This window comes from Heptranchias perlo, chromosome 18, assembly GCF_035084215.1.
Source record: "Heptranchias perlo isolate sHepPer1 chromosome 18, sHepPer1.hap1, whole genome shotgun sequence".
Lineage (NCBI taxonomy): Eukaryota > Metazoa > Chordata > Chondrichthyes > Hexanchiformes > Hexanchidae > Heptranchias > Heptranchias perlo.
Window position 1 is genome coordinate 37,784,469 of NC_090342.1, and position 24,985 is coordinate 37,809,453.

The 24,985-nt window shown below is 40.8% G+C and overlaps 1 protein-coding gene across 9 annotated transcripts in view; it reads right to left on the reverse strand.

Annotated features, from left to right (window-relative positions):
• Positions 1-24,985, reverse strand: part of LOC137334767 (serine/threonine-protein kinase WNK1-like) — a 183,211-nt gene that overhangs the window by 55,789 nt on the left and 102,437 nt on the right. For all 9 annotated transcript variants that reach the window (XM_067999712.1, XM_067999714.1, XM_067999713.1 and 6 more), the window contains 5 exons: positions 11,797-12,090; positions 6,058-6,131; positions 2,724-2,883; positions 2,443-2,559; positions 1,911-2,084 (listed from right to left, as the gene is read on the reverse strand). In XM_067999712.1, coding sequence (XP_067855813.1) covers positions 1,911-2,084; positions 2,443-2,559; positions 2,724-2,883; positions 6,058-6,131; positions 11,797-12,090 — 819 coding nt within the window. The remainder of the gene's footprint in view (positions 1-1,910; positions 2,085-2,442; positions 2,560-2,723; positions 2,884-6,057; positions 6,132-11,796; positions 12,091-24,985) is intronic.

Here is a 24,985-nt window from a genome sequence, read left to right on the forward strand (position 1 = left end):
CTCTATTAGCACATATCCCATGGCATGATTCACAATGAATCAGAAGGGCATTACAGGAAGGCATGACTGTCAACTTTTAGGATTTTTGCCAATTTGATAAAGAAGTGATTACTGGGTTAACACAAGATGTTGCGAATGACATGAAATTTGGTTCACATGGGGTTAACTTCCAGGAATACACAAGTTATTCAGGATATAGATTGTTGTTGTTGATGATGATATAGATTTAGATATTTAGCTGAGGAACTAAAGAAAATCGTTAACAGAATTGCTTACCCACCACCTCCTAGAGATATTTGCAGCTGTAATGTTACGATGGCTTCAATTTACTGAACTGAATAGTGAAACAGGCAATATAGTTGCGATGACCTCCACACCGAAGGGGGAGGTGAAGGTGATACTTTGATTAGCATCTCAACTAGCTACTCCTTGACACTACAAGCTGGGGGAGGTAACAAAGGTTAGGCTTCTAGCTTCCTCTCTCTGGATGGAAAAAAGAGATAGTTTTGCAGCACATTTGTGTTTCCAGCTACAAGAACAAGAGGCGCAGAGAACTCATTCTTTAAGTGAGTGCCAGTCTAACAAGTAACTGGTTAAGTGAGGTAGGCCAATATCAAATGCAAAATTTGAGTAATTTATTATTTTCGATGTTATGAGGAGCGACAGGAAATAGGTAAAACTTTGAAACACTATTTTGTTCAGTCACATATTTTCATTTAAAATAAACCAATTTGTTGATTTACAATTGGCCTTGCCTCATGAGAGTTCACTTTCTGGAAGACGGGGGGAGAAGGAAGATAAGAACATGAGATTGGGGGAGGAAGAATGCGAGCGAGAGCAGGAGATGCACAAGTGCGATCAGGGTGAAGAAAGAGCAAGATCAGAGAGAGCGGGCTAAAGATACGGAGAAACTGACAATGGGGCAAGAAACCAGGAGGGATCATAGAATCTGACAGCACAGAAGGAGGCCATTCAGTCCATTGTGTCTATGTCGGCTTTTTAAAAAGAGCTATCCAATTAGTCCCACTCCCCTGCTCTTTCTCCATAGCCTGCAAATTTTTCCTTTTCAAATATATATCCAATTCCCTTTTGAAAGTTACTACTGAATCTGCTTCCACCACCCATTCCAAATCATGAATCACTGCTAAAAAAAAAAACCTCATCTCTGGTTCTTTTACCAATTATCTTAAATCTGTGTCGTGATTACCGACGCACCCACCAGTGGAAACAGTTTCTCCTTATTTACTCGATCAAAACCCTTCATAATTTTGAACATCTCTATTAAATCTCCCCTTAACCTTCTCTACTCTTAGAACAATCCCAGCTTCTCTGGTCGCTCCACATATCTGGAGTCCTTCATCCCTGGATTCATTCTGGTAAATCTCTTCTGCACCCTTTCCCATGCCTTGACAACCTTCCTAAATGTGGTGCCCAGAACTGGACATAATACTCCAGCTGAGGCCTGGCCAATGATTTATAAAGGTTTAAAAGGTGTGTGTGTGGGGGGGAGAAGGAGAAAGAGAAAGAGAGATATGCAGTTTGTTAGTGGAATCTGAACAACTCGTATATTTATAAAATCAAGGGAAAAGTTAACATGTACTATTCTTGCATATATTCCAACTGCAGATAACATATCTACACACTCTGGATAGTTGCGTGAGGACCTGGTGCAAATGGGAAATAAATTGTGACTTACTTGGACAGACTGACATGATGAGGAATAAAAGTGACACTACTCCATCTCATGGTCAAGTCAATATCAACACGGAACATTACAATTCACAACTAAACAAGTTCTCAGGGTTCCAAATTTTTAAACTCAGGTGGTGAGGCTCGACAGACAAATCAGTATTTGTGGTTATAATTAATTGAGCTTTTTCCAACAAGTAGTAAAGCAAACCACAGTGTACCTGTGTTTGATTAAAGCAAGCAGCAACCTGCGCTTTTACAGTCTCCAATCCTTGATCGCCTTCTGGCTCCCCACTTGGATCTTCACTTAGCATTTCATCAGCCTTCTCAATAATTTCCCGTACTTGGTCAATGAATGATTCCCGCTCAGTCTCCAGGATAAACTCGTTTTGAACCTGTATCGGAGAAGACTGCAGATGATTCTGACAACTCATGTCTCATTCAATAGTGTATCCTTAGTAATTAACAAGTGCAAATGGTTGTTAAAAACATCTTGCTGTAGTTACATTTTAGGGAATACAATCAGCAGCAATTCACTTTCAGGATTGTGTACAGGCAAACCAAAGGTTCTAATGTAAAACGAACAGTGATTTCAGCTAAGTAGAACAGATCATACTGAGGTTATGTGTAAACATTATGTACTTCATTTAAATTTGTTCTTGTGAATTTGAACTCACTTCCCACCACGAATACTACACTTTATTCAAGAGCGCACTTTAAATTTCTCACGTAATTTCAGTCATTTTTACTCACCATAATAACTGCTATCTCTACTGGATTGTCACCATCCAAGTCAAATTTAAAAGTAACCATTTTTCGATTGTGTGTTTCCAACTGGCACTCCACAACCCGGTCTCCTTTGTTTGAAACCTATAAATAAAGTGCAATGCGGTGTTGTGTATTGAACTTGGGCAAAAATTTACAATAGGCTGAAAAATGCAGTGCTGCTTCACTCAATATTCAAACCTTCACATAACCCTCCAATCCTTAAACTTTACTTTCAACATAACTGCCCTAAAACAATAGATGCTTACATTAAGAATTCGTAACTTTGGTCTAGATGTTTTTTCATGACGTGAACGACTCCTCACAGATTTGCGATAATGCCGCTTAGCTGATCTCCCTTCATGTCTCCCACTTACTGGAAGACCTTCATTTCCATCACTCATCCCAGAAGCGACATCGGAGTGAGCACTGGAAATCACAATACAACAGTTAGATACAACATCTCTAACATATGATTTTTGCAAGAATTATGAATTGAAGTAGAAAATGTTTGGAATACACAATAGATCTCAGCATCTGAAAAAAGAAATCGTTGGTTAACTTTGGTGTAGACCCTTCATCAGAATTGACCATGTTCGGATAAAGAAACTTTAACTTATCAATTCTCTCTACATGCTGACAAACTTGTACCACATTTCTAAAATTTTCTGTTTTAATTTCAGATTCCAATCATTTGTAGCTTTTCCTTTCCAGCTTTGAAAAGTTCATGCAGTTAAAATGTTAGAAATTAATGACAGATAAAGGAAAAGCTGGGGGTTCTTTTTTGTTCAAAGTGCACCCCTTTTTCATACATACTGTTAATTTCTTTTGAAGTTTTTATAAAAACATTAATTTTCTTGCCAGAATGGAGATTCTCGAGTTGGATCTTGCTACGAGGTTGCTGCAGTGACATCACTGATGGGGACACCCCCAAGCAGCTTCATAGGAAACAGCAAGACCAATGTATCCTTCCTGAGTTGCGGTTGTCCAGAACTGAACGTAGTATTCCAGATGGGGTCTGACCAAAGCTCTGTACAACTGAAGCACAACTTGCTCCCCTTTGTATTGCAGCCCTCAAGATAAATGCCAACATTCCATTACCCTTTTTGATTGCTTTATGTACCTGTCCACTAGCTTTTAATGATCTGTGTACACGGACATCCAAATCTCTTTGCTCCTCCACAGTTCCTAGTTTCTCACCATTTAGAAAATACTCCATGCCGGAAATCCCAAGAAAACTAATATTGAATCGGGGACAAGGACTCAATAAAATTAACATAAGTAAATCAACAGTAATGAAGAAAATAATAGCACTAAAGAGTGACAAATCCCCAGGACCAGATGGTTTCCATCCCAGGGTTTTAAAGGAAGCAGGTGAGCACACTGCAGATGCCCTAACTATAATCTTTCAAAGTTCTCTAAATTCAGGAACTGTCCCTCTGGATTGGAAAATTGCACATGTCACTCCACTTTTTAAGAAAGGAAAGAGGGAAACCAGGGAATTATAGACCAGTTAGCCTAACATCTGTTGTGGGGAAAATGCTGGAGTCTATAATTAAGGATAGGGTGACTGAACACCTCGAGAATTTTCAGTTAATCAGAGAGAGCCAGCATGGATTTGTGAAAGATAGGTCGTGCTTGACAAACCTGATTGAATTTTTTGAAGAGGTGACTAAAGTAGTGGACAGGGGAATGTCAATGGATGTTATTTATATGGACTTCCAGAAGGCATTTGATAAGGTCCCACATAAGAGACTATGAGCTACGATAGAAGCCCATGGAATCGAGGGAAAAGTACGGACATGGTTAGGAAGTTGGCTGAGCGAAAGGAGACAAGACTGTAGGGATAATGGGTAGGTACTCACATTGGCAGGATGTGACTAGTGGAATCCCACTGGAATCTGTCTTGGGGCCTCAATTATTCACAATATTTATTAACGACTTAGATGAAGGCATAGAAAGTCTCATATCTAAGTTTGCCGATGACACAAAGATTGGTGGCATTGTAAGCAGTGTAGATGAAAACATAAAATTACAAAGGGATATTGATAGATTAGGTGAATGGGCAAAACTGTGGCAAATGGAATTCAATGTAGACAAATGTGAGGTCATCCACTTTGGATCAAAAAAGGATAGAACAGGGTACTTTCTAAATGGTAAAAAGTTAAAAACTGTGGATATCCAAAGGGATTTTGGGGTTCAGGTACATAGATCATTGAAGTGTCATGAACAGGTGCAGAAAATAATCAATAAGGCTAATGGAATGCTGGCCTTTAAATCTAGAGGACTAGAGTACAAGGGGGCAGATGTTATGCTGCAGCTATACAAAACCCTGGTTAGACTGCATCTGGAGTACTGTGAGCAGTTCTGGGCACCGCACCTTCGGAAGGACATACAGGCCTTGGAGGGAGTGCAGCGTAGGTTTACTTGAATGATACCGGGACTTCAAGGGTTAAGTTACGAGGAGAGATTACACAAATTGGGGTTGTATTCTCTGGAGTTTAGAAGGTTAAGGGGTGATCTGATCGAAGTTTATAAGATATTAAGGGGAACAGATAGGGTGGATAGAGAGAAACTATTTCCGCTGGTTGGGGATTCTAGGAGTAGGGGGCACAGTCTAAAAATTAGAGCCAGACCTTTCAGGAGCAAGATTAGAAAACATTTCTACACACAAAGGGTTGTAGAAGTTTGGAACTTTCTTCCGCAAACGGCAATTGATACTAGCTCAATTGCTAAATTTAAATCTGAGATAGATAGCTTTTTGGCAACCAAAGGTATTAAGGGAGATGGGCCAAAGGCAGGTATATGGAGTTAGATCACAGATCAGCCATGATCTTATCAAATGGCGGACCAGGCACGAGGGGTTGAATGGCCTACTCCTGTTCCTATGTTCTTGGATCCAAAGTGGATGAGTTCACACTTGGCCACATTGAACTCAATTTGCAACAGTTTTGTCCACTTATTTAATCTATGTCCCTTTGTAACTTCCTGCCCCCACCTGCACTACTTACTGCACCTTAGATTCTGTTTCACAAAGAACAAAGCTGGTTCAGCCTTACAAAAAGCAAAATATTTCAGATACTGGAAATCTGAAATAACAGAAAATGCTGGAAACACTCAGTTCTGAGTGTTTCCAGCTGGTTCATCGTTTCTCTGCCCCTCAGTCTCTCAGGCCACATTCATAGATAAGCCATGAGCTTTGGACCTGCCTGGTCCTCTGACAGTACAATTTACAGGTTGTTTACATCACTCAAATGAAATCTTCCAAACTTAATTAACACTGCTGTGCTGTGCATTTCTAACCGGCAATGCTGTGCCGGTTAGAAACAAAAGCCACATTCTGGAAACCACACATGCCAGAACCGGGCATCCATCTTTGACCATCCACAGTCTTCACTTCACATTTATACAGAGCACAATCCAATAACATATTCATATACAAAATGAGTTCAGCCTCTTATCTATCTATATACAGTTGGAATGTGTCACAAATTAATTGTGCATAGAAATATATGCAGTGTATAAAGCTCAATGAGGAATGCACTATTTGTCATGGGAATCAAAGTTCATTTCTTTTCTTCAAAAGGATTTTAAAATAATCACCTGTCCACAGATGAGCATAACTGGTTTAACTGTAACTGTTCCGCAGGCAACGTCTGTGGAGGAGCCTGAGGCACCTAGAAGCATAGAAAAAGATCAGTTTTAGTGACCATAGACATCCAAAAGCAAATGAAACAAGGATAACCATTTTCTTCCTAATAATGTCCCAGTCTTACTGTTCCATCCCCAGCACAGAATTCCACTGAAATAACTTTCCTCCACGTGTTCTGTTCTGCCTTTCATGAGCCCTATGCGCTATTGTTCAACCAAAGATGGAAGCCGGGCAGCTTGTTTCATGACCTGAACAGCTTGGATGTCTGCAAAGGAGGAGGAAGTAGAGGGAGGGAAAGGGTGTAAGGCTTGGAAAATTCCTCAGCTTGGTGTGGGTGGGCAGCATATATGTCTCAACAGCAATGGGCTTAGTGTAATTCATGCACAAGAACAGCAGAATAATTTGCGCTTGGAAATAAAAACTTTACTGGCCTGTCTTGATACTGCTTCCACCCATCTCAAAATCATGAGAAAGTTTTGAATGGCTGCTTCCTTCTATAGAAACATAGAACACTTTGGCAGGAAAAACCAGAGAGCAAGTTATTATCTTGATGGCAAGAGACTGGAAAGTACTGCAATACATAGGGATCTGGGGGTCCTCGTGCAAAAAAAATCATAACGTTAGTATGCAGGTGCAGCAGGTGATCAAGAAGGCCAACGGAATGTTGGCTTTTATTGCTAGGGGGATAGAATATAAAAACAGGGAGGTATTGCTGCAGTTGTATCGGGCATTGGTGAGACCGCACCTGGAATACTGCATACAGTTTTGGTCTCCATACTTAAGAAAAGACATACTTGCTCTCGAGGCAGTACAAAGAAGGTTCACTCGGTTAATCCCGGGGATGAGGGGGCGGACATATGAGGAGAGGTTGAGTAGATTGGGACTCTACTCATTGGAGTTCAGAAGAATGAGAGGCGATCTTATTGAAACATATAAGATTGTGAAGGGGCTTGATCGGGTGGATGCGGTGAGGATGTTCCCAAGGATGGGTGAAACTAGAACTAGGGGGCATAATCTTCGAATAAGTGGCTGCTCTTTCAAAACTGAGATGAGGGGAAACTTCTTCACTCAGAGGGTAGTAGGTCTGTGGAATTTGCTGCCCCAGGAAGCTGTGGAAGCTACATCATTGAATAAATTCAAAGCAGAAATAGACAGTTTCCTAGAAGTAAAGGGAATTAGGGGTTACAGGGAGCGGGCAGGAAATTGGACATGAATTTAGATTTGAGGATAGGATCAGATCAGCCATGATCTTATTGAATGGTGGAGCAGGCTCGAAGGGCCGATTGGCCTACTCCTGCTCCTATTTCTTATGTTCTTATGTTCTTAAAATAGGAGCAGGAGTAGGCCATTCGGCCCTTCGAGCTTGCTCTGCCATTCAATATGATCATGGCTGATCCTAAGTCGTAACACCATATTCCCGCGCTCTCCCCATACTCCTTGATGCCTTCTGTGTTTAGAAATCTATCTCCTTCTTAAATATATTCAAGTGACTTGGCCTCCACAGCCTTCTGTGGTAGAGAATTCCACAGGTTCACCACCCTCTGAGTGAAGAAATTTCTCATCTCAGTCCTAAATGCCCTACCCCATATCCTGAGACTGTGACCCCTCGTTCTGGACCCTCCAGCCAGGGGAAACATCCTCCCTGCATCCAGTCTGTCTAGCCCTGTCAGAATTTTATATGTGTCAATGAGACCTCCTCTCATTCTTCTAAACTCTAGTGAATACAGGCCTTGTCGACCCAATCTCTCCTCATACGACAGTCCTGCCATCCCATCGGTCTGGTGAATCTTCGCTGCACTCCCTCTATGGCAAGTATATCCTTTCTTAGGTAAGGAGACCAAAACTGCACACAATACTCCAGGTGTGGTCTCACCAAGGTTCTGTATAACTGCAGTAAGACATCCTTGCTCCTGTACTCAAATCCTCTTGCAATGAAGGCCAACATACCATTTGCCTTCCTAACTGCTTGCTGCACCTGCGTGTATGCTTTCAGTGACTGGTGTACAAGGACACCCAGGTCCCTCTGTACATCAACATTTCCCAATCTATCACTATTTAAATAATACCCTGCCTTTCTGATTTTCCTTCTGAAGTGGATAACTTCACATTTATCCACGTTATACTGCATCTGCCATGTATTTTCCCACTCACTCAACTTGTCTAAATCGCCTTGAAGCTTCTTTGCATCCTCCTCACAACTCACAATCCCACCTAGTTTTGTGTCATCAGCAAACTTGGAAATATTACATTTGGTTCCCTCATCCAAATCATTGATCTATATTGTGACTAGCTGGGGCCCGAGCACAGATCCCTGCGGCATCCCACTAGTCACTGCCTGCCACCCCGAAAAAGACCCATTTATTCCTACTCTCTGTTTGCTGTCTGTTAACCAATTTTCAATCCACGCCAGTATATTACCCCCAATCCCATGTGCTTTAATTTTGCACACTAACCTCTTATGTAGGACTTTATCAAAGGCCTTCTGAAAATCCAAATACACCACATCCACTGGTTCTCCCTTATCTATTCTACCAGTTACATCCTCAAAAAACTCCAGTAGGTTTGTCAAATACGATTTCCCTTTCATAAATCCATGTAGACGTCATCTGATCCCGTTGATATTTCTAAGCGTCCTGTTACCACATCCTTTACAATAGACTCTAGCATTTTCCCTACTAATGATGTTAGGCTCACTGATCTGTCGGTCCCTGTTTTCTCTCTCCCTCCTTTTTTAAATAATGGGGTTACATTTGCCACCCTCCAATCTGCAGGAACTGTTCCATAATCTGTAGAATTTTGGAAGATGACAACCAATGCATCCACTATTTCCATGGCTACCTCTTTTAGTACTCTGGGATGCAGATTATCAGACCCTGGGGATTTATCGACTTTCAATCCCATTAATTTCTCCAGCACCTTTTTTTTTCTAATACTAATTTCCTTTAATTCCTCCTTCTCACCAGACCCTCGGTTCCCTAGCATTTCTGGGAAGTTATGTGTGTCCTCTTCCGTGAAAACAGAATCAAAGTATTTGTTCAATTGCTCTACCATTTCCTTGTTCCCTATTATAATTTCTCCCATTTCTGACTGTAAGGGACCTATATTTGTCTTCACTAATCTTTTTCTTTTTACATATTTGTAGAAGCTTTTACAGTCCGCTTTTATGTTCCTTGCAAGTTTATTCTCATACTCTATTTTTCCCCTCTTCATCAATCTCTTGGTCTATTAAAACATCGCCGGTCAGGGCTGCCAGCAGAGGATACGCTATATTGCCAGGTGGGATGCAACTGGAAAGATGGCCACAAGCCAGGTGGAGACATTGGCCCGCGGTCGTAACTCGCTACGGCAGCATGAAAGTTCATTGTGTGCAGCAACAGGGCTGATTTATCAACAACAGTGCAGGAGGTCTTATTTCTCGTTCACTGTAAGGTTATGAGGTTATTCTTGAAGCTTGGAATCAACAAGATTAGCTTCAGGGAATAATTTTGTCTGGGGAGAACAGAGAGACAGGAGTGCATAAGATGATAAGCAGAAGAAAACCATCCAGATTGTGTGTCAGGGGTTGTCTGCTGAGGGAAGAGTAACGTATTAAAAATAATTCAGTATTATAGAATAATTATACAGACTTAAAACTTCACAACTGTTGACCTTTAGCAAGATGGCTGACTGAGGAGAAAACAAATAGCCTCAGGTCCACTCAGTGGACAGAGCATGGAACTGCATGCCGATTCACCAAGCTTTTCAATGGGGAATTGCAGTCACAGGCTATTGTGATTGATAAGCATGAAAGAACTGAGTGCTTTAAATGGGAGACCTGAATATAGCAGCGCCTACAGGCATCACGTGCCGTTACAAATCTAAGTGTGTAGACACAACATGGCAATCCCCATAAAGAATGGGGACAGGTGATCGGACATACCAATTTTAATATATCGTGAGAATGTATATAACATGTAGGGCATAACATCAATGGCACTGAATCAAATAGAAATTTTATTAAATGGCATTCTGGGATTTTTTACTGGTGCTTTGGGGATTGAATTCCACAACTTGGGCCATTATTCTGTGAAAACAATGAATGAGTGATCTGCATTTTATACCAGTAAATAGCCCGTGGTATTACATATGGTCAGTTGGTGAAAATTAGATTTTTCATATAAGAAATAGATGTATGAAAAAAAATCAGATTTCCTCGACGGCATCAAGCAGGGATCTGGAGTAGACAAGATGCAGAAACGTGGCTGCAAAAGCAAGCTCAGCAGGGCAACAAAAAATTATTTTCAGCAATGGATCTGTTCAACCAGCAATCAATATTATTAGCAGAAAGCTGGAGCGTGGGTGATAGCTGCCGTGCTGATGGTGCTATTAAACATGGAGCCAACATGTGGCTGGAAAAGTGGGCCCAACGTGACAATAAAATATTTATTTTTTGGAGTGCAAATAAAAAAATGATACGTCCAATCATAATTTTCTTTCTCCCCCCGACAAAACCCAGGCCTTCACAGTGCCGGTAAGCTGGTAAAGTGGGCCTGACGCGGCAATAAAAAATTTTGAAGCGAAAATTTAAAAATTACGTCCAGTAGAAATGGAGCTGCACAAAAACCCACATGAAGTTTTAAAATAGCAATTTTTTTTTCAAAAAAGCAGATTTGGAGGTGCGGTAGGATTAGCATCTGGGTGATGGGAGCCACAATGCCATGTCGTGGCAGAACAGCTGTATCCACATTGTTACAGGCAACTGTCTACATAACGAAAATTCAACTATATATAGAAAAGGAATTTCAATGCTAGATTTTAAAAGCTTAATTAAAAAATGGTGACACTGGAAGTGAAGTTTGGGGACAGGAAGTGCATGCATACACACGATTTTAAAAAAAAATTAGTAGTCAACCTCCCGTGCACACGGCAAGTCAGAGAAAAAGGTCACTCTCAGTGTTGCTGTTTCTCATTTTCTGCTTTCTCTTCCTCTCCTCTTCTCTTCTTTTTGCTTGATTTTTTTCCCTTGACTATAGAGTAGGAGGTGGCATGGTGTCGTGTGGAGAACAAAGAAGCCACCATGGCTCCGGACAGTATTTGGGATGGGTGTTGTGGGAAAAATATGGCTCTCAATAGCTCCCTTCCCATCACTCCCACTTTCCCCACCCTCTCCCTCCCATTGTATTCCCTACCCCTTCACCTTCTTATTACTCTTTCCCATCACCCCTCATTCACATCACTACCTCATCTCTTCCCCTTTGAACTGCCTGCTCAATCCCTACTCTGCTGTCACTCACCTCACACTTCACCCTCCACCCACTCCCCCCATTGCGGGTGGGGGTGGGGGTGAGGGGTTAGAGGCCCCCCTCACCCTGGTTCTCTCATCACATCCTCCAATCCTCCCTTCCTCTTTCCCTCAGAGGCTTTCTTTGCTTTCAAAATTCAGCTTGCTGAAGAGTATCATAGAGCTTTACTGCACAGGTTGTGCAGTAAAGCTCTATGATACTCTTCAGTTGAGCCACACAACAAAAATCATAAAATGACTTGTGCAACATTATTTCATCCACAAAAGGGAACAAAATCCAATTTTCAGATACATATTAGATGCATTTACCCTCAGAAAAAAAATAATTCGGAGATGGAGAGGGACAAAGCTTGCTTCCAAGTAGAATGCTTTGAATTTCCTTAATAATTATATGCATAAGCATAAATACCTCTTGGGATGCCTGTGTCTGTAATGGTGTTAGAGGCCCCATCTGGTTCTGCTGAATAGTGGAGACACCAGGCTGGGGCACTCTTGCTTGTCCAGTTGTATGTCCCATTGCTTTAGATTCAATGTAGGATTGTGCCACTCCTGCAGCAAGACCAACATGATATGATGCTTGTGTAATTGGATGAGATGCAACATCTGTAGAAACTGGAAGTGGTGGGGAGACTACAGTGGACTGAACAGCCATAGAAGACTTCACAGGACTAGGAGTAACACCCGGCAACTGGGTGGAGTAATTCTGTGAAAGAAATGAAAGCACATCATGAGAACAATTATGAATATTGTACAATTTGCAAGACTGCAATATTCCTCCTTCTTGTTGGAAAAAAAATGTACAAATAGTTCTTCAAAAAAATCTTAAGCCTGTAACTAATTTCTGTAGCTTGAAATCTTCCCTTCTGTTCCTCATGAATTCCAAACCAACAAAAAACAGAATTGAACCTCGCATTGCATTGATTTATGTCCCCAACCCTACGATTCTGATCCCTGCTTACTGCAATTTTGTACCTCTCAGTACAAAAAAGCAGTCCAAAGCTGAAGTAACTGTGTTTCAGTATTATGTAGGTTAGCAACAAATAAAACAGCATTCGTTAGTGCCCAAACTTTAAATTACACAAATGTAGGGCTTAAGTCATCTGAGTCAGATAGGCTGTTACAAATCATTTTGTTCTTCAACTTTTTAAAATGTTCCTCTCTGGTAGGACTTTTCCCCAATGTAATCACCTTCCCCAAGATTGTCCCCGTTCCTAACTTTTGGATTTGCAGAGGTCTTCTCTCCATGACTGTATACAGATCCACAGTTAATCAGGTCTTTCAATACCAGCAGCTACACTTGCTCCTTCTGCTGGCTTTTGTCTCTATTTTGGGTCCTTTGAAACCTACAAATCTGTTCCTCCCAAATTAGCCAAAATGGAAAACACAGTTGGTCTAAACATCAATGTAAAATGTTACTGTTGCTGGTGTCGAAGTCAGAAACGGGAATTGCAGCGATAATTTTTTTTAAGAAGTCTTAGCCATTTTAAAAGGCTATTTATTTCTAAGTGGAAGTGTTCAATTTTTAACTCTTATGAGGATAAGTTACATTCAAAGTCTAAAATCTAGAGAAAGAAACACCACAATTTTAGAAAATATAAGCACTATTTCTGCTTGTCTGAAATTCAGTTTAGAATTGCTAACAGCTGTTCTTTGAATCCAAATTTTCTACACATTAGCCTTGTTGTTCTGTAATCAAATTGAAGTATTTGCATAGCCAGTTTAAACTCTGCCAACGAATGAATATAATTCTCTAAATAGCACAGTGATCCAGTTATTCCATCATTTGAGTGTTGAGGAAACTCCCCATCACAACTTGCCTGAAGAACATTTCCAATTTTCAGGTGGGGCTCAGACAGCTACTCAATGCTTTAATGACAACCCAAAGCATTATTCCAGTTGTGGAATTACTTGACCAAAGAGCTTGGTTAATAACTGCACCTCAGAGGAAACTTTATTAAAGAGCATATGATGTGGCATAGAATAGGAAGTAGCATTCACTGACAACTTGCATTTACATAGCGCCTTTAATGTAGTAAAACGTCCCAAGACGCTTCACAGGAGCGTTAACAAACAAAATTTAACACTGAGTCATGTAAGGGGGTATTAGGACACGTGACCAAAAGTTTGGTCAAAGAAGTAGGTTTTAAGGAGTGTCTTAAAGGAGGAGAGAGAGAGGCGGAGAGGTTTAGGGAGGGAATTCCAGAGCTTAGGGCCAAGGCAGCTGAAGGCACGGCCATCAATGGTGGAGCGATTAAAATCGGGGATGCGCAAGAGGTAAGAATTGGAGGAGCGCAGAGATCTCGGAGAGTTGTAGGGCTGGAGGAGGTTACAGGAGGGGTGAGGCCCTGGATTTGAAAAGGGCAAGAATTTTAAAATCGAGGCGTTCCTGGATTGGGAGCCAATGTAGGTCAGCGAGCACAGGGGTGATGGGAGAATAGGACTTGGTGCGAGTTAGGATACGGTCAGCAGAGTTTGTGGCGGGGACCAAAGACAATGCTTCAGTCTTCCCAATATTTAGGAGGAAATTTTTGTTCATCCAGTTGAACAAGCAATGTGAGAAATGAGACACAGTGGAGGGGCCGAGGGAGGTTGTTGTGAAATAGAACTGGATGTCGTCAGCGTACATGTGGAATCTGATGACGTGTTTTCAGATGATCTCGCCGAGGGGCAGCATATAGATGAGAAATCGGAGGGGGCCAATGTTTTTACGGGGTGTGTTGACTGACTGATTCTAGTTGCAATAGTGAGAGTTAAAGAAGAAAGACCCGCCTGAGCAATAAAGCAAAGTTTGGTTGAGCAAGACACGTGGGATGCCACTCGTGTTGTAGAGAGGGTGTCTCCCAGGCAGAATGTGTGGTACGAGTAAAATAGGAGGATTGTTGGAAACCAGGATTTGATACTGGCATAGAAGCAGTTTTAACTTAAGGGGTTGGAATGTTTGGGATACAGGAGGCTGAAGAAAAAGAGTGATTAGATTTAGGAAGGAGGTAATGGGGGATGTCTACTTAAAAAAAAAATCAAAGCATTTCTTTTGATTTAATTTGATCAATATCTATTCCTTCCTGAAGAGAAAGTAACTTACTGCATTTAAGTTCCTTCACTGTTAAAATGGGAGGGACCACTGGTGACAAAATAAATCTACACATACACCCCAGACTGCATAAATATGTATATGCTATAAAATGAAGTTGCATGTTATACACCGAGATTAGTTGGACATCTTCATTCTGGGAGTGAATGGCTGTCTTTATCCATGGTATCGGGTGCTGAAGCACAGGACAGAATGTTATGGATTGACTCTGCCCAATTTCCCTCCTCCCCACCAAGAAGACAGCCTCAATCTTCATACACAACTGCTCAACTAAGATCAGAAGTCACGACACTGCGTTTCAAAGAGATGTACCCTTCCACTCTATGTTGCAGAAGCGAAGCAAACCGACAGACTGTTGCCATGCCACGCCACCAAATAAAAAAACGTTTGCATGATTCAGAAGGAACATACAACACTCAGTATAAATTTCTCAAATTGCCAAATCGTAATATGCTTAGGGTAAGGCCATAAAGAAAGCAGCTTCAGACCGTGTCCAGCACAAAGGACAGCTCAAGCCCTCAGGAAAGATTAATAAACCCTGTGCATATACTTTACGATTATTTGATTGTATTGATACAAATGCACTCTAATGGGAATATCTGTAGCGTTTTGCTCAGGCACTGCTTCTTTATATATCCATGTCAGATGTTTAATTGTAAGGAACAATTGAGAGTTAGATTTTGCAAATAATTCTGATGAGTTTCGGATTTCAGTGGTGTAGTGGGATGTTCTATATTATGCATTTCACTTTTGATAAATAAAAATACGATAGCCAAAATGTTTGTGCATGTGATGAAGATGCAAGAACCATGGATTGACTGTACAAGACAATAATATTATATGCAGTGGATGCCTTTTTCCTATCCGTGACTCAATATTGTGAAATATACAATTATCAAGTCACTTCTTTTTGGCTTTCTGCTACTGAAAGTTACAATTACCCCATAAAACATGGAGTTAGGTTTTCGTAAAATCACAATGCATGATGTAACAATGAAAATGTTAATATAGTTTATTATTTCTGTTTCATAAAGACCCATTATTACTGGCGAACTTCAGCTTATTTTTTAAGCTGTCGTGTAAATTATCTCCCATACCCCACCCATATTAAAGTGGTCAAATATCTTCTGTTATTCTGTATGAATGATGACTTATAACCTATATCTCAGCAGATAGGTGACCAAATATGAATCCAGTTATAAGCATAAAGGGAATCACTCACCCTTCCTGTGAGAAATAAAACTTGAATAGCCAGATCTTGTCTCCTTAATGGCCTCTCATATTTACATAAATATAGAATATGCCACTACTCTGAAATCATAAATTCTTTATAATTGTTTGCAAAAACCTAGCTCACAATATTTCCTTACAAATTAAACCTCTGACATCGATATGAAAGCATCCTTTTAGTGATGCAAGTGAACATTCAATCATATCCCAAAACACTCAATGAGACTGGGGCGGAGATAGTTGAAGCACTAACTATAATTTTCTAAAAATCTTTGGAAGCCAAAATTGTGCCAAAGGACTGGAGGGTGCTAAATGCTACACACTTCAAAAATGGGAATGGGAAAAGCCACAAAAATCATAGTCTTTTGATGTGGGTGAACTTCTACTGCCCATAATACAGAATGAAATTAGTGAACATTTAAAAAGGCATGAGCTAATCAGGAATAATCAGCAGGGATTTGTGATGAGCAAGTTATGTTTGACCAATTTAACTGAAATCAATGCCTTGGATAAAGGGATTGGGATGGATGTTATACATATGAATTTTCAGAAGGCATTTGATCGTATGTCGCGTTAAAAATGATGAAAAGGCATGTAGCCAACTGGATAAAGAAATGGCTTGGGGACAGAAATTAACGAGCTGGTGGATATTAATGTTTTACGGATTGGAGGATGTACATTGTTGTCTGCTCCACAAACTTGTTCTTGGACACATTTTGCCTTCCATTCATATAAATCATTTGGACTTGGAGGTACAAGAAAAATAAAACTGAAGTTTGCTGATCATAAAATCATAGAAAGGTTACAGCACAGAAGGTGGTCATTCGGCCAATCGAGTCCATGCTGGCTCTATTCAAGAGCAATTCAGCTAGTCCCACTCCCCCACCCTATCCCCATAGCCCTGAAAATATTTTCCTTTCAAGTACTTATCCAATTCCCTTTTGAAAGCCACGATTGAATCTGATTCCACCACACCCCCTGGCAGTGCATTCCAGATCCTAACCACTCACTGCATAAAAAAGTTTTTCCTCACGTCACCTTAAATCTATGCCCTCTGGTTCTTGACCTTTCCGCCAATGGAAACAGTTTCTCTCTATCTATTCTGTCGAGACCCTTCATGATTTTAAATACCTATCAAATCTCCTCTCAATCTTCTCTGTTCCAAGGAGAACAACCCCAGCTTCTCCAGTCTATCCACATCTCTCATCCCTGGAATCATTCGAGTAAACCTTTTCTGCACCCCCTCTAAGGACTTCACATCTTTCCTAAAGTGTGATGTCCAGAACTGGACATTATACTCCAGTTGTGGTCGAATCAGTGTTTTATAAAGGTTCATCATGACTTCCTTGCTTTTGTACTCTATGACTCAGGATCCCAAATGCTTTTTTTAAACTGCTTTCTCAACCTGCCCTGCCACTTTCAACGATTTGTGCATATATACCCCCAGAGATCGCTCTGTTCCTGTTCCCCTTTTAGAATTGTGGCCTCTGGTTTACATTGCCTCTTCTCATTCTTCCTACCGAAATCTATCACTTCGCATTTTTCTGCGTTAAATTTCATCTGCCACGTGCCTGCCCATTTCACCAGCCTGTCAATATCCTCTTGAAATCTATCACTGTCCTCCACACTGTTCACTGCACTTCCAAGTTTTGTATCATCTGCAAATTTGAAAATTGTGCCCTGTACATCCAAGTCCAAGTCATTAATATAGATCAAGAAAAGCAGTGGCCCTAGTACCGATCCCTGGGTAACACCACTGGACACCTCCCTCCAGGGCATTGCTGCAGGAGTTCCTCAGGGCAGTGTCCTAGGCCCAACCATCTTCAGCTGCTTCATCAATGACCTTCCCTCCATCATAAGGTCAGAAATGGGGATGTTCGCTGATGACTGCACAGTGTTCAGTTCCATTCGCAACCCCTCAGATAATGAAGCAGTCCGAGCCCGCATGCAGCAAGACCTGGACAACATCCAGGCTTGGGCTGATAAGTGGCAAGTAACATTCGCGCCAGATAAGTGCCAGGCAATGACCATCTCCAACAAGAGAGAGTCTAACCACCTCCCCTTGACATTCAATGGCATTACCATCACCGAATCCCCCACCATCAACATCCTGGGGGTCACCATTGACCAGAAACTGAACTGGACCAGCCATATAAATACTGTGGCTACGAGAGCAGGTCAGAGGCTGGGTATTCTGCGGCGAGTGACTCACCTCCTGACTCCCCAAAGCCTCTCCACCATCTACAAGGCACAAGTCAGGAGTGTGATGGAATACTCTCCACTTGCCTGGATGAGTGCAGCTCCAACAACACTCAAGAAGCTCGACACCATCCAAGATAAAGCAGCCCGCTTGATTGGCACCCCATCCACCATCCTAAACATTCACTCCCTTCACCACCGGCGCACTGTGGCTGCAGTGTGCACCATCCATAGGATGCACTGCAGCAACTCGCCAAGGCTTCTTCGACAGCACCTCCCAAAGCCGCGACCTCTACCACCTAGAAGGACAAGGGCAGCAGGCGCATGGGAACAACACCACCTGCACGTTCCCCTCCAAGTCACACACCATCCCGACTTGGAAATATATCGCCGTTCCTTCATTGTCGCTGGGTCAAAATCCTGGAACTCCCTTCCTAACAGCACTGTGGGAGAACCGTCACCACACGGACTGCAGCGGTTCAAGAAGGCGGCTCACCACCACCTTCTCAAGGGCAATTAGGGATGGGCAATAAATGCCGGCCTTGCCAGCGACGCCCACATCCCGTGAACGAATTTAAAAAAAGTCTGAAAAACAACCGTTCACTACTACTCTCTGCTTCCCATTACTGAGCCAATTTTGTATCCATGCTGCTACTGCCCCCTTTATTCCATGGGCTTCAATCTTGATGACAAGCCTATTATGCGGCACATTATTAAATGCCTTTTGAAAGTCCAAGTGTATATGGACCTCATCTACCCTCTCTGTTACCTCATCAAAAAACTCTATCAAGTTAGTTAAACACAATTTGCCTTTAACAAATCCATGCTGGCTTTCCCTAATCAATCCACATTGTGACTGCTAATTCTGTCCTGGATTATCGTTTATAAAAGTTTCCCCACCACCATGGTTAAACTGACTGGCCTGTAGTTGCTGGGTTTATCCTTACACCCTTTCTGAACAAGGGTGTAACATTTGCAATTCTCCAGTCCTCCGGCACCACCCCCGTATCTAAGGATGTTTGGACGATTATGGCCAGTACCTCCGCAATTTCCACCCTTACTTCCCTCAGCAACGTAGCAACCATCCCATCCGGACCAGGTGACTTATCTAAGGCCTTCATATCTTTCCTAAAGTGCGGTGCCCAGAACTGGACACAATACTCCAGCTGTCTATCACAGCACAGAAGTACAGCTAGCCTTTCTATAACTTCCTCTATCAATTTTTAAAGCCATCCAGTATCTCAACTACATCTTCCTTTACTGAGACTCTGACAGCATCTTCTTCCTATGTATAGACAGATGCAACATACTCACTTAGTACCTTGGCCATGCCCTCTGCCTCCATGAGTCGATCTCCTTTTTGGTCCCTAATCGGCCCCACGCTTCCTCTTACTACCCGCTTACAAGCCTATGGAAGACTTTTGGATTCCTTTTTATGTTTGCCACCAGTCTATTCTTATACTTTCTCTTTGCCCCTCTTATTTCCTTTTTCACTTCCTTTCTGAACTTTCTATATTGAGCCTGACATCTGTCATACACCCCTTTTTTCTGCTTCATCTTACTCTCTATCTCTCTTGTCATCAAGGGAGCTCAGGCTTAAGTTGCCCTACCTTTCTCCCTCATAGGAATGTACCTAGACTGTACCTGAACCATCTCCTCCTTAAAGGCCGCCCATTGTTCAATTATAGTTTTGCCTGCCAATCTTTGATTCGAATTTACCCGGGACAGATCTGTTCTCATCCCACTGAAATTGGCCCTCCTCCAATTGAGTATATTTTCTTTATTGTGGTCCATGTCCTTTTTCATAACTATTCCAAACCTCATGATACCATGATTGCTGTTCCCTAAATGTTATCCCACCGACACTTGCTCCACTTGGCCCGCTTCATTCCCCAGAACCAAGGCCAGCAATGCCTCCTTCCTCATTGGGCCGGAAAAGTATTGGTCAAGAAAGTTCTCCTGAACACACTTCAAAAATGCCTCCCCCCATATTTGATGATACCAAATTAGGGGGCATGGCTAAGAAAGGGGAAGAATACAGGAGATTGCTGGAGGATGTAACAATTTATCAAAATGGGCAGGTGGGTGGCAGATGTAGTGCAATACAGAGAAATGTTAATTTGCAGATTTTGGGAAAAAAGAAAGTAAGTATATGATAAATGGTAACATCACAACAGAAGGAAGAGAGAACCCAAGGTTTGCAGATACATCTACAGGCAGAAACGATCATAAGAAGGCAAATGGGATTCTGCATTGTATTCAATGGGGCACTGGAGATAAAAGCAATAAAGTGATATTGAATTTGTATAAGACATTGTTTAGGTCACAGTTGGATACTGCATGCAGTTCTTCATATCCCAGGATACTAGAGTCAAGGAAATTTTGAAACCAAGATTCATTAAAATACTAAGAATAAGAAATTGTTATGAAGGCAGGCTTGAAAAAATTGCAGGTTTTCTACAAAAGGGGAATTTAGAAAAAAATTTTTTACGTACAGAGTAATATTTCATCCAAAGATCCAGTTAGCATTTTCCTGCAATACTGAGATCTTTTGGATACCATCCTATTAGCTATGACCCCACAGACATTTCTCACTTCCAACAGAACAAGAATTGTTAACTTATTAACAATTTCAATGAAGGCTCAATCGATTGAAAATTAGAGAAATATTCCTCAATAACAGAAGTTTTTTTCATAATTTTACTTGTCCAATATGACTGAACTTAAATCAATCAGTCACCACAGAACTTAAGTAAATCACCCTCTTGTTGCTTTTGTATAAGTATATCCTTTCTTTTTTTTTGAAGCAACTTTTCAGTCTCACTAAATTTGATGTTTAGTCCGTGCTTCCATTTTTTAAAATTCAAGATAAATTCCGGTAAAAGAGACACGATTAACCTAGAAAGCAAATATGAGCATAATGAATCTGTTTCCTGGTGCAATCGTGTATACAAGATTTTAAAAGATGAAAGCTCCTGGTGAGAATAGTGCATTCATTTTTCATTATGGGAAGCTCGTCAGAATATTTCATTAGCTTTTAGATTTTTCTGAATTTTATGATGCTTTAAATCTGTGATTTCAAAATTTTGCATTCAATGGGATTTTGCCTGTTAGACCCAAAAAGTCTTCTGATTGAACAATTTTGTCAGCAGAATCATCTTTCACTAGTAAGACTCACAGAACATGCATCAAGAGACAGAAGTGACCGGTCACTTATTCAAGCTTTTGGAGGGCATCTAACACTGGCTGACAAAAATGCTTATACACTACTTCCAAAAGCTAATTTTTATGAAGCAGAAGGAAAACCATAATTTCTATAAATAACTAGGTTAAGAAACATCAATTTTAAAAATTGGGAGGCAGAGTTGCTTTACAAGTACCTGAAGCAGAGATACCTGTGTGCCCTGGAAGATTAACTGCAGATGCTCAGAGCTTGATGAGGTCGTAAGACATGGAGTACTCACGCCACTAGCACAGAGTTGCTAAACATGCAAGCAACCGACATGCAGAGAAGTAAGAAAGGAAAAAGAGAATATTAAAATGAAAAGCAGCATTGTTATGTATGGAATACTCTAGTGACATATTATGAATACGAGGATTCTTAAACTGAAGAAAGAGTTGTAGTGTTTTTTTCAAAAAGCTTGTAAGCCAATATTCAAAATTTTAATTCAATTTGAATAAGGAATAGTTACATCTGTGAAAGATAATATCTGCCTAGGTGCCACAAACACATGGGAACAATTGTTATCTGTTCAGTACAATTTTTTTAAAGTTTGACATTTTTCTGCTTGTTTTTGGTTTCAAAATCAAGCAATCCTTAGTGCTAAGGTCAGATGCAAAGCAGTACACATTCTTCAAGGCCTTAATCGTGTACCTCAACTTTACTTGTAAAACAGCAGCACCCCCAACCCCCACGGACTTTGCCAAGTCTTATTCTTGCCTCTCTGGCAGGCACTGAATGAGTTTATCAATACAATGTCAAAACCAGGAATGTTTGTGTGTCCTGGTCTTGCAACCACCTGGAATTGCTCCAAACTCATTTCACCTCGGATGCCGATAGACAATAGGAATGATTATCCAATAGTTTAGAACTGAATTTTGACTTCTGTGACCTGGGTTTGAAAACACTGTGCAGTTCAAGTCCACCTTGAATTGGTGGGAGGGGGAAAGATGGGGTGGGAGAGGAGGGAGGTGGAGTGGGGAAGAAGGGTTAGAAAGTAACCTCATCCACTAAATCTTCCCCTCTGAACTACCTACTGAATCCCTGTATCATCCTCTTCTCCCTCCAATCATCCCCTCCAAACCCACTTGACTAAAATGTGCACTGGGTCTTGACTCATTGTACACAACGCTACGGGTAATTGACTAGTAATATATTAACATCTTATGTCTACATGCACTTCTTGTCAACTTCTTCCATTGGAAGTTAGTATGCTCACATTTATAATGACAACTGCTTATATAAACTTGTCTCGCTGTAATTACATTCTCCCTCTAGTGAAAGCGCTGCACCTGTACTGCACCCCCACTATTGGCGGGAGGGTAGTTACAGTTTGAAAGCTTACAGAAGCAGTTTCCATTATAAAAATGCAACATAGAAAGTATGACTTTAAAATGGAGATTGAATTATGTCTGTGCGCCCTGGTCCAAATATCCACCCACCTCCTAACTCCACTTCATCTGCACACTATTCTTGGTTATCTCTCCATTATGCCATAGGAGACCGACTAGTATTACTTTACATTTCCGGAGGTAAAACCTATCAATTTATACTGCAACAGAGATTGGTCCCAAAGCGCCAGACGTGAATCAGGATAACTGACAGGAGATCACAGCATGAATATTCTTTCTGCACTCTCTCTTCCCACCCTCAGTCCCCAAATATAGACTATTTCACAGGGAGACTCCAATATTATCGTGCCATCATACAATGGGAGGGCTATGTACCGAAAGAATTAAGTTTACAGCTGAATCATTTTCGGAGTGGTAAATGTTTTTTTTAAAACTGTAAAGCTTACTTGCCTGCTGAATTCAATGCATGTTGAATAGGCTGTTTTTTTAAAATTATGCAAGCAATGTTCCTCACCCCTTTAATGGAGAATGCATTTAACAGTGTTTCCAGCATTTATTTGAAGTACTGCATGCTCAGCTTTGAGGGAGCTGAAGTGAAATAACCACATTTTTCCCCAGCCAATAATATTAAGACTAAGCTTAAAATTACTGCTTTATTCAAAAAATTCTGGAACTGGGTTTCAAATTTGCAAAAAAAATGTTATCAATGTACAAATATTAAAGCTGCAGGATTATGTTTACATTTTAAGTGCAAATATCATCAAATATGCATCTTAGTAATGTACAACTGCTAAATAAAAAGAACAATTTGAAGTAAACCCTAAAAATTGCCAATTAATTGAATCAGACTGTTGGTCTCTATACAGCCTTGTTCATCCCAAGTTAAGAATATTAGCTATTTTATTGTATTGGTTTCTACATTTTGAACAATTTATTTTCAATATCAGGAAGAGGAAACTACACCGTTGTTTAAAGTTTTGTCTCAGTTGACAATTGTACTTTTGCCAAAGTGGTTTTACGTAGCAACTACCAATTATACTTCCTCGATTTTTGTATTTTCTGTTCACACTGGACACAATTAAATATTTTATCACAAAATATAGAAGTATGACTGTGGTGGACATGGTGCTGTACCAGCAAATCTACAAAAAGCAAACTGCCATTAGAGGATGAACAAGTTACAACTAGTAGCTACTTCACAAAATGGGAAGAAAATAGTTCTAAAAATTGAATTAAAATTTAAAAATTGAATTAAAATTTAAAAATTGAAGCACAACTCATACAATACCTGACTCAAAACAGCAACAACTTGAATTTATGTAGCGCCTTTAACATAGTAAAACATCCCAAGGCGCTTCACGGTTATCAAACAAAATTTTACACCAAGCCACATCGGAGATATTAGGACAGGTGACCAATAGCTTGGTTAAAGAGGTAGGTTTTAAGGAGCGTCTTAAAAGAGAGAGAGGTAGAGAGGCAGAGAGGTTTAGGGAGGGAATTCCAGAGCTTAGGACCTAGGCAGCTGAATGCACTGAAAGTGGATTCCACTTTCAGAAGTGGAAACTGACAGACCCGGGAACAAAGTAGATGTCTGACCATCCTCTCAACGAGACAATGCTGTGAGCCGTGGTACAACTTGAGAATTTAAAAACAATTTTAAAAATCCAACTCGACCATTAAACTTGACTTGGCATTGTTGATAATGGACCAGTCAGCCTTGCGTACTGCTGGAACTTGGAGGGATACACTCGTCACTGGTGGGATTCTTCCCATTCAGCTGAAGATAGCCCTGCAAACCAATGTCCTAATGGGTCCTTGCTGTTGATGCAATAGGAACTTCACCAATGCTCTATGCTGATATGCTGCATGGTTTTATGTGAGTAAATTCTAGCAGTCTCCTGTGCACACTAGAAGGTTTTTAAATCTTGGCTCTGACAACCTGCATATAAGCTCTCTGGGCAAATGGAGGGTGTCCGTGGAAGCAGAGCATGTGTACACCCTGCTGGGTAAACAAACTCATTTCTCAATAGCTTGGTCTGCTGACTCAAACAAAGTCATTAGTTTCCTAGTGTGTCAGACATCTGGCTGACCAAAAATAAGTTAACATTTTTTGCACTTAATTCTGCCTTCTCTCAAGGATGAACATCAACACTCCAAAGGTTTAGCTTTTATAGTACAATAAATGTGTGGCCCACATGCCTAAGATGTTGCAAAAATCTTTTCTAAATCAAATCTAGCAAAAGAAAGGAGTTGCCATATATCCTCTTTAGAAGAACAAAATTCAACACTATCATCATTCTGATAAGACCTAGTCACATAAGTCATCCAAAAATAAACTCATACCAATAAAATTTTATACTGGGGCTAGTTACTTAAATTTTGCAGCTTGTAGGCAATAAAATGCCTACTTCCCAAACACAAGATTCATGTTCCCTGAGTTAGCTTTAACTCAAACCTGATACTGCTGTTGAAAATAAGCAGTCAGTTCCAAGCCAGGCTACTAGAT